This window comes from Aegilops tauschii, chromosome 3, assembly GCF_002575655.3.
Source record: "Aegilops tauschii subsp. strangulata cultivar AL8/78 chromosome 3, Aet v6.0, whole genome shotgun sequence".
NCBI lineage: Eukaryota > Viridiplantae > Streptophyta > Magnoliopsida > Poales > Poaceae > Aegilops > Aegilops tauschii.
In genome coordinates this window covers 594577061-594587396 of record NC_053037.3, presented here as the reverse complement: position 1 = coordinate 594587396, position 10336 = coordinate 594577061, and the positions used below count along the sequence as shown (strand labels likewise).

At 49.7% G+C, this 10336-nt stretch overlaps 2 protein-coding genes across 2 annotated transcripts; one reads left to right on the top strand and one right to left on the bottom strand.

The window, feature by feature from the left end:
• Nucleotides 1-326: 326 nt before the first annotated feature.
• LOC109780148 (7-dehydrocholesterol reductase) lies at nt 327-6602 on the top strand. Its single transcript, XM_020338734.3, has 13 exons — nt 327-689; nt 813-1038; nt 1160-1215; nt 3376-3478; nt 3562-3627; nt 3802-3915; nt 4110-4236; nt 5114-5214; nt 5341-5466; nt 5552-5616; nt 5731-5812; nt 5895-5977; nt 6124-6602. The coding sequence occupies exons 1-13, from the start codon at nt 535-537 to the stop codon at nt 6188-6190; spliced, it is 1371 nt and encodes a 456-aa protein (XP_020194323.1). The 5' UTR covers nt 327-534; the 3' UTR covers nt 6191-6602.
• Nucleotides 6603-6990: 388 nt separating this feature from the next.
• On the bottom strand, nt 6991-8431 carry LOC141042537 (uncharacterized). The gene has a single exon (XM_073511241.1). It carries the CDS (start codon nt 8307-8309, stop codon nt 7098-7100), a length of 1212 nt encoding a protein of 403 aa, XP_073367342.1. The 5' UTR covers nt 8310-8431; the 3' UTR covers nt 6991-7097.
• Nucleotides 8432-10336: the final 1905 nt, after the last annotated feature.

The window sequence follows — 10336 nt, the reverse complement described above, 5'->3', positions numbered from 1 at the left end:
ATCTCCACAGGCCAGCCACCAAGCAAGAGATCCGGCACGTATAATAAAGAGCCGTCCATGTACCACTTGGCTCCACGAGCACATGAATTAATTATACGCCACGGCACGCCTCTCCCTTTTCCGTCCATGGGGATGTTGCTGTACGCTCACGACAAACTCCTGTGTGCCCTAAATGGTCCACGTCACCCTCACTCCACCTGGCCGCTGTCATGGTGGTCCCCAGCGGTACAGCTGATAACCTCCGCATATGCCTGTAGTATAGTACTCCCACACCGGCCGTACGAGGTGTCTTGACGGCGATCGGACGGCCCAGGAGCACCCGCGCGACGTGGCCGAGCCGCTTCTCCCAGGAGCGTCTTCGTCTTCTTTTAAGAAGCGCGCACACGCAAAGATGCTGTTTTTCCCTCCGGACGACAGCGGCGGCGGCGGCGGCGGTGGCCACAGATCCACCCATCCTTAAAAAACAATCGGCACCCCGGTCGGTCCACTCCCCCGCGCGAGCGAGATCGAGAGGACAGTAGGCCAGGAGGCGCCATGGCGAAGCAGAAGCAGCAGCAGCCCAAGCCCGCCCCCGCCGACGCCGACGCCGCGCCGCCGCCCCCGGAGTTCAAGACGGCGCACTCGCCGTGGTTCACCTACGCCTCCATGGTCACGCTCTTCACCCTCTGCCCGCCATTCGTCATCCTCCTGTGAGTCCCCCTCCGCCTTCTCCTCGCAGATCCAGCCCGCTCACCGCCTCCACCGGAATCTACGCCACAGATTCTTGCTCTCTCTCGCCGCTAACTCTCTCTCGCTCTGGCTCTTGCGCGCAGGTGGTACACGGTGGTGCACGCGGACGGATCGGTGGCGCGCACCTACGAGCACCTCCGCGACCGCGGGATCCTGGAGGGGCTCAAGGCCATCTGGCCCATGCCCACCGTCGTCGCCGGGAAGATCATCCTCGGCTTCGCTCTCTTCGAGGCCGCCCTGCAGCTGCTCCTTCCCGGGAAGCGCTTCGAGGGGCCCATCTCGCCCGCCGGGAATGTGCCCGTCTACAAGGTCCGCCCTTCTATTCCGGCCAAACATTTCGATTCCTACTCTTGCTCTGTAGCTAAATACTCTACTTAGTAAACAGAAGCCTGCAGCGTCAGTATTGCTGACCCTTTCTTCTCTTTTTCAGGCAAATGGCTTACTAGCATATGCGGTGACTTTGGTCACCTACCTAAGCCTTTGGTGGTAAGAAGTCCACCTTATTTTCTTCTCTTGTGTGGACTCATCTACTGATTAACTTCAGATTACATCACTCGTCATTTCCGCGGTTTCATCCCTGAACAATCGAACGAGTTGTCTACTTGTGCCTACTTGCATTGATCATTTGACGGTTCTGGCAGTAAACCATTTGAGGAAAAACAATTATGGTAGCTACTGGTTTTGGACATAGGCATAAAACCAGTGGCGGATCTAGGATTTTGATACAGGGTGGTCCACCCTAAATTTCTTTTACAACAAATATGACATGCGAATGTACTAAATAATTTACAATTAGGACAATAGAAATTGATCAGTATGGTCTTAAAAACTTATTAAAATTAATCAAGTAAGTCTTAATTTTGCAAAAAAGAAGCATGCATACCTTTACAAGTTCAGATAAGACTATGTGCATGTGTTCCTTCTTCTACATTTGAGACATATATGTAATCCTGTGATCCTGGTTGACATTTTGTTATTAAATCTGACAATGACATTCATTTGATTCAAAAATGGGAACATTGTATCAATTGTTTGACCCAAACTGAAACAATTCAGTAGTAAGTACAGTTTGGACAGAGTTTATTAGTAATACATTGCATTTTACAAAGAAGCACAGCAAGCCTAAATTCGTAATGACTAATGAGCATTAGTGGCAGGTAGCACCTAGCAGCACGACGAGCAATAAGTAAACTGGAACTGGGGAAGGGGCAGAAATCTCATCGAACGTACTACCTCAAATCGGGCTAGGCGGCTGGCTGCTGGCCTGCTGCAGATGCACAACGACAGTAGCCGGGCGCCGACTGGTTGCGGCGGTCGGCCTGCTGGGTGCGGTGGCGCCGGGTAGGGGCGGGGCAGGGTGGGCAGAGTCGCCGGCGAGGCATGGAGCAAGGCGGCAAGATCAGCGGGAGCGCAGAGCAGTCATGAGGGGAATCGGGGATGGGAGACAGTGTGCAGCTACGCGACGAGTTGATGCTCTGTTTGCTGGGCTTTTTTTCTTTCTTCCAGCCCATCCCTTAGTCTCTCCCTTATGGGCTATAGTATATATATGGGTTAACCAAAAATCTCAGGGTGGGCCGCGGCCCACCCTGTCCACCCTGTAGATCCGCCACTGCATAAAACTAATCCCTACAAAAAGATTTTATTTGTTGCTTTTATTGGGTTGCCTTCCCTGAAGTAAGAGTGATTTCTTAGTAGGAGAAATATGGCACTTAGTCATAATGCCATAGGGCCAGAGCGTCCCGAAAATTTCAAGGACTTCATCCTCACTTTTCCCAAAAGGGTTAACCAAAAGTTGTTAGACGATTCCATGGGGCTTACATGCTGCTCATATGCGTTAAATGCACTAAAATGGGAGTTATCACTAACCTCGCATGCTGAACACACCAGCCACTCAGCCTCTCTAAACCTGGGCCAGTATGCTGCACTAGGTCTTCTTTTCGGATTTCAGAATTTTATCCCTTATGCAGTAGTCAGAGATTGATGGACATGTCGCTTTGATGCACAAGACTATAATGTTTAGTTGTTTCAGAAAAAAGTCTCCTTAGGGTATGTATAGTGGTATGTTTGAGTGCTGCTACATTGCACCCAGGAGGTTGGGACATGATATAGAGTTGCTTATATCTTGATTAAACGGTAGTTATGAACTATGCATTGGTGTCTGATAATGTTCAAGTATGATTGGAAATGCATTTAAGATATCTGTGAAGTCATTTCTGGCTCCCTGTTTCTTCTATCTCAAAGATGTTACAAGTCATACCTGTGATTCGTAAACGTTTGCGTGCGTATATATTTCACTTTACAGCTTCTGTGTGCATGCTGGTTTTCGTTCTGTCTTTTGCATATAGAGCAAAATCGTTGGAGCCTTTGATATTGCTGAATCTTTCTTAACACAAGGTTTTTTATACTCATGCGTGTCAGGTACATATATAATATAGTTGTACTTTTCCAAATCCAATTTTAGTGATTTGTGATTGTTGACTTTTGTTTTGCCACCATCCTGTAATTTCAAGTTCAGGATAACCCCCCCCCCCCCCCCCCCCTCCTCAGCTATATTTCTATGTGTTCGAGGCTCTTAGATTTTGTCCACTATAAGTAGTTTGTACTATATTTTATATCACCAGTCGTTAACAAAACAATTTGTTTCAGGTTTGGAATATTTAACCCTGCAATAGTATATGATCACCTGGGAGAGATATACTCGGCTTTGGTCTTTGGAAGCCTTGTGTTCTGTTTATGCCTGTACATAAAGGTGCGCTTATTTTGCAGAACTTTGTTTGCCCATACTTATGTACTACGCTTCCTTTGTTGATGGATAATTTAATTTCCTTTTAGGGTCATGTAGCACCATCTTCATCTGACTCTGGATCCTCAGGGAATGCGTTCATTGATTTCTACTGGGTAAGTGCCATGAATCCATATGGTATATTCTTGCCTGGAGTTAGGTGCTATTTCCTGTGGACCACTGGCACCGTGATATTTGACATTTGTCCAGCTTAGACTGCTCAGGGCCTGCTTGGATTGGGGGTAGACCATGGATTTGTTGATTCATGTATCTAACACGCACATTTTCAGGGAATGGAACTGTATCCTCGAATTGGTAAGCACTTCGATATCAAAGTCTTCACAAACTGCCGCTTTGGGATGATGTCCTGGGCTGTTCTTGCTGTCACGTACTGCATAAAGCAGGTCAGAACATTATAATATTCTTATGATGTACACTAGTCCCAGTCAAACAGCATGCTTTTGCACTGTCTGCCATCCAGCTTCTTGTATCTTTGTGCATTTCTTCATTCAGGAGTTATATTCTCTGTTAATACTATATATATTGTGATGCAGCTATCTATTAAACTCTACTGATTTCTGTGAACTGTGCGATGCAGTATGAAATGAATGGCCGAGTTGCAGACTCCATGCTTGTGAATACTGCACTGATGTTGATCTATATCACAAAGTTTTTCTGGTGGGAGTCTGGATATTGGTGTACTATGGACATTGCGCATGATAGAGGTAGGCAGTTCATCATCTGTTTAATGGATATAATGGAATCATCATTTCAGGCACCAATTCAACATGAAAATTCCGAAAAATATTTTATGATATAGCATTTGAACTCAAGGTGTGTATTCATATGAATAGGATAATGTGTGTACTCCCTCCATCTCAGTTTACAAGTCTTGCACGTGTATCTAGGTTGTCAATTTAACTTATATAAAATAAATTGTTTAACATAAAAATTATATCATTAGAAAATAGAATATCTAAAGTTTCTAATGATATATTTTTTGTAATGTATGTCTCTTATTAAGTTGGTCAAATTAACGACCTAGGTACACGTGCACGACTTGTAAACTGAGATGGAGGGAGTAATTTTTTTCCTTTTAATTTATCGTTTGCCATATTTTTTTCTTCAGTCACCATCTTTTCGTTCAAAATTCTGCATGCATGTTTAATCGATTTCTAGGCCGGTTTGTTTGCAATCCATGCCAAATACTCCCTCTGTAAAGAAAATATAAGACTCGTAATGCCCTCCTTGCCAAGCGCTTTCAACAACTCTATAGTAGAAGTAAAAGTCTTATTTAGTAAGTCAAATATCAGTGAAATTTCTTATCATATTTTTTAAAGGAATATACTGCTACAAAGTGAAGTTCAAGCCATGATAATACGTTCTTATCAAGGCTAGATCACCTAACCAAGACAAAATTAATAAAATTAACAATGGAAGATGGTTACTACTCCTGTCAGAACATATTGCGGCGTGTCAGGATAGGATTAGTATGTTATTGTGATTAAATTATGTGTTACTCAAATTTTAGCTTGCAAAGGTGTGTTCTATTTTGGTCTGTCCAGATCATATCTATTATCTGTCTGACATCATTTTCTACAGCTGGTTTCTACATTTGCTGGGGATGCTTGGTATGGGTTCCATCAACTTACACCTCTCCTGGAATGTACCTTGTCAATCATCCTGTGAATTTGGGTCCCCAGGTTATTCTTTAACATAACCTTTCTCTGATATACTTTGGTTTGTAGTGTTTTGATACTTTTTGTCACTTGTGTATTCACAATTTTTGTTTTAACACTTGAATGGAATATTCGTTAATCCTGTTGCAGCTAGCAATCTCGATTCTCCTCGCTGGAATATTGTGCATATACATAAACTATGACTGTGATCGTCAGCGCCAAGAATTTCGCCGGACAAACGGGAAAGCCTCAGTCTGGGGCAAAGCCCCGTCAAAGGTGAATTTTTTTTTACCTCTAAAATAGCCAAAAATGCTTTCATGCTTGTTAGGCTGCTTATGCCTTTATTTTGGTGGATCTTCAGATTGTCGCTTCCTATCAGACCACAAAAGGAGAAACAAAAACCAGTCTTCTCTTGACTTCTGGATGGTGAGTCTATTAATCAGTTCCCTTCACCTTGTTCATGAAAAGAGAATTTTGTGATCATATATATGCGGAGAACAGTCCTTTGAGCACGCACCTTCTTTTTTCTATCCTGGATAGGTGGGGCTTTTCTCGTCACTTTCACTATGTCCCAGAGATACTAGCAGCATTTTTCTGGACCGTTCCAGCTCTTTTCAATCATGTAAGCAGTCCTGGTTTTGTTATATTGCAAGTTTAATAAGTGAGGATTTTATTAATTGTATTTTCTTTGGGCTCACTTGCAGTTTATGCCATACTTCTATGTGATACATCTGACCATTCTGCTGCTTGACCGAGCGAAGAGGGATGACGATAGATGCTCAACAAAGTACGTAAACAATCTTCCAGTCATCTGTTTTGCTAACATCGACAGAGAAACTTATCTTTAAATTGCCCGGACGCTTATTTGGTTAGTTTTCAGTTCTCTGGTTTTCTGCCTGATAGACTCCTCTTCTTTTTCCTGCCCTCTGAAAGGTACGGCAAGTACTGGAAGATGTACTGCAACAGAGTACCATACAGGGTTGTTCCTGGTATTTACTGAATGGTGTGCTCTGCAACTCAGGAGAAGAAAGTAACTAAGCTGCTGATGTGATTCTCTCCCTCTTCAGCGGCCCGGTACTATCTGCATTTGTGTAGTAACGATGTCATTATTTAGCTCTGATGCATGCATCAGTGTAGGTTGTATGTACCCTTCACATGGGCCGTTGGTTGCTCTGCTACTATGATAGGAGGAATCGAGCGTAATTCAAGTTTTTTCTCATGATTTTAGTAGCTAGCATGGCAATGAAAATGAACTGCCTTGTTCTCTAGTGTTTACTAATATTCTTATTATTGAGAGAGCTATGTTCTCTAGGTTTTTATTTTTAGTGAGAGATTCATGTTCTCTACTTTGACCTTGAATACTCTTGCAGCAAGAGTATATTAATTCATGAACTATTGTTAAGATTGGAAAAGCATAGCCCCGAAACCAAATTTTCGCTTGCTAATCTCTTGATGTGGTAGCTATATGTACTGAAGAGAGTCAACACAGGTATACACCTAGTACATTGATCAATATACTGAACAGAGGAGCTGTGGGGTATAAGCTGAGAGCAAGGCACGTGAAATGGACAACTTTTATACTAGGAATTTGGTGGTTTGCAGGCTGTTTCTGATGTACAACCTTTGTTGGTTCAGGAAGTTAAAGTCTTATAACAGCTCAACTTTTTTTTTTTATAACACAATTTGTTGGTCATTTTCTCTCAAAAAAACTTGTCGTTCACAGACGGGGTGCGAAGGGATATTCCTGGTTAAATTGGTCAAGGGATATTCCTGGTTAAATTGGTCAAGGGATATTCCTGGTTAAATTGGTCAAGGGATATTCCTGGTTAAATTGGTCAAGATTGATACAAGCTTTTCATATACTTGGTTCCTTTGGAACACCTCTTGACGGCCCCACGAGTTGGGTATCATTGACGAACACTTTGTTTGCACTTTCTTCTCCGAGAAACCTTCGAGGACTTGGGTTCAGTATCAGCAGTGCTTTGCTTGTCTGGCCGGGGGAATTCAGGCGCGACGTAGGGCAGAAACCAGCAGCCGTGGCGCAAAAACGAGCAATCATGCAAGTTGGACGGCGGCAGGTCGTCGTCCCAATAAGACACCTGCCAGTTCTCCGGCGTCGGCGTTGGCCTACCGCAGCGGGGCTTGTACAGCCACGGCACGCACAGGCCGCTGTTTCCCCTCACCAAGATCGCCGTGTCCCCTTTGTTCGCCGCCGGGATCCACCGGCCCTCGCGCTCCTCGTAGCTCGACACCTTCGTCTTCTTCATCCCGAAGTACGGTCTGCCCCCGTAGGTGTCCGGGGTGCTCACCATCAGAAGCTCGTCCCGGGTCGTCGACTCCGCGAGCACCGCCCACACCGGGTCTGTGCATGGGCTCACGGCGCGCCTCGGCCGCAGGCCGGTGGAGCTCCCGTCCGGCGCCCAGGCGGTGAGCTCCGAGCCGACGCTCAGCGTGTAGAAGGCGCCCTTGTGGGACGCCACGTCAAGGTACCTCTTCGGCTTCCACGGCGGGGCGCGCAGCGCCGTCCAGCGCCCGGCGCCGGGCGCGAGGAACGACAGGCCCAGCCCGCCGCTGTGGATCAGCATCACGGCGAACGTGCCGAGCCGGCGGCCGGGGGCCAGAGCCGCCTTGTGGAACATGCCCCCGCCCATCGGCTTGAGGTTCTTGGCGACCTGCGTGATGCGGCCGAGGGAGGAGGTGATGGGAGGCAGCGGGTCGAGCAGGGCGAGGCTGCGCGCGTCGTCGACGGTGACCGCCCAGCCGTAGTCGCAGCCGATGACGCGCGTCGGGTGTGCCGACTCCTTCTCGCCGTCCATGGCGACGCCGAGGGGGCTGCCGCCGCGTTGGAGGTAGACCTTCTTGGTCCATGGTTCTTTCCCGGGAGACTTGCAGTTGTCGATGGCCCAAGGCGACGGCGACCGGCGGCAGTCGCAGCGAGGCTCCACGTGCAGGTGCTGCGGCTTGTTGGGCAGTGGGAGCAGGCTGAGGCGCGCGGCGTTCAGCGCGGCGCCCCACGGCCGGCAGATGAGGGGGCAGCTGTAGTTGTCGAGGGGCCCCACGCGGCGGGCGATGTCGTCCAGGACGTGGGCCGGCAGGCCGGAGAGGCCGGCGGGCGCCATGGGAAGAGGGATCCTAGCCAAGTCTGCGATCGGTGCAGTCGGTACTCTACGTGAAGGATCCGGAGTCGATTGATTTCTACTCGTACTACTTCCGAACTTGTGTGCCCGACGAAAGTCGGACTCCACGGTTACCCGGGTTTGCTATTTCACATCTACTATAGATGTGAAATAGTCCATGTACATGTCATAAACGCCCCCCCCCCCGCGCCGCTCCCTCCCCGGGGCGACACGGGCGGCGGCTCCCACCCCCACAGCCTCCGCCCCTCCCGTCTCCTTTCTCCCCCTCGCCGTCGCCGGTGGCTTCCGGCAGGCAAAGCCTGCGCGGAGCCGGCGGCGGCGGGGCGCTTCTCTGGCTGCTGCTCGCTCGAGGGAGGGGGATTCGGCGTGTGGGCGGCGGCTGGCCGGCGCTTGGCTCCGGGGCGGCGTCCTGGCTCGCGGTGGAGGAGGTCTCCGGCGCGAGGCTCGGGATCTGGTCGCGGAGCTGGGCGCGCCGTTGCGAGCGGCGGTCGCGGTTGTAGCGCCCGTGCGGGCCCGATCTGGATCCTCGTGAGCTGCGGCCGGCGCGGACGATGGTGCTGGGTTCGAGGGAGGCTCGGCCCCCCTGCTGCTCGTCGTGGAGGGGCCCTTGCTGCATTCTCGTGTCGGCTGGTGTTTCGGCTGACGAGGCGGCGGATCTGGCAGCTCGTCCGGCGAGTTGGGGTGGGGTGGCGGCCCCCCCTCCCTGCTCGGGTTTCCTCTCTGGCTGTGCAGCGTGCGGCGGCCGCGCGGTGGAGGTCTTCGGTTGCCAGGGCGGTGGCCCCGGATGTGGTGGTGGCGGCGGCTATGGCCCGGGAGGTGGTGCGTGTCTGGTTGCGGTGGATCGAGGGATCCCGCGGCCGGAGTGAGGTTGCTCTCAGCAGGGGTGGTGGTTGGTAGGCGGTGGTCGGTGGCGGATGGTGGACGGCGCAACTCCGGGAAAATGCTTGCTCCGGTCTCCGTCGGAGCCGGTGACGGCAGCGCCCGCGGGTGCCGCCATCTTTCTTGGAAGCGTCATCGTGGAGGTGCTCCTGCTTCTCCCCACGGCTTTGGCTCCGGAGGGAAACCTCGGATCCGCTGGATCGGGTGATGGAGGCGTCTTCGCGTCTTTCTCCTCCTTGGGGGCATCGTCTCGGAGCCGGCTACGACTGGGAGACCGGTGGATGGCGGCATCTTCGCCGCGGGGGTTGCGGCATCTTCGCCGCGTCGTTTGCGGCATCTTCGCCGCGTAGTTTGCTGAGGCGGCCTTTTCGGGGGCGCTGATTTCTGTTTGGCAACGATGATGGCGTCGAGAGGAGCTTTGGTCGCGGCTCGGGCTTCGGTAGTCGGATCTTTCCGACGTGTCCGAGGTGCTCTTTAGGGCACGGTCGGCGCAAGTCCTGCATATTTCCCTTGTGATGATCGTCGTCAGAGTCGGAGCTGTCGGTTGTTCGCGCGTGTGGCCTTCTGTTGGCATGTGCCGTCATGGTTTCTGTGCAGCTATTTGCGGGTCGGCTTCGACGATGAAGGTCTACGGTGAAGTCGGAGTCGCCCGTTCGGAGGTAGCCGGTGATGACGATGACGCTTGCGACTGCTCGGCGAATGTCTTTCCCTCTTTGTAGCTCTATGATCCTATGTCGGTGGCCAGGTGGGCCAGTGGTACCCACTTTATGTGGGTTGGTTGTATCGATTTTAGCCCGGTTTTCCGTCAATTAACCAGGCAATTCTCACTCCTTCTTAATCAATAAAAATGGCAAGTCTTTTGCCTCGTTAAAAAAAAACTATAGATGTGAAATACTTCCTCCGTCCCAAAATTTTTATGGATCTGTCCTTAGTTACTCCCTCCATTCCTTTATGTAAGGAGTATCATACATCTAAATGACTCAATCAAATTAGAAAGAAAAAGAAAAAAGATAAAAGAAAATGCTTGCATGAATCTTAATGTAAAATCAATGCCATTAGATTTAGATGCGCAATACCTAGAGCATATCTAGATGTGCTTTAGCAAAACTGGCTCAGGCTTAAGCAACGTT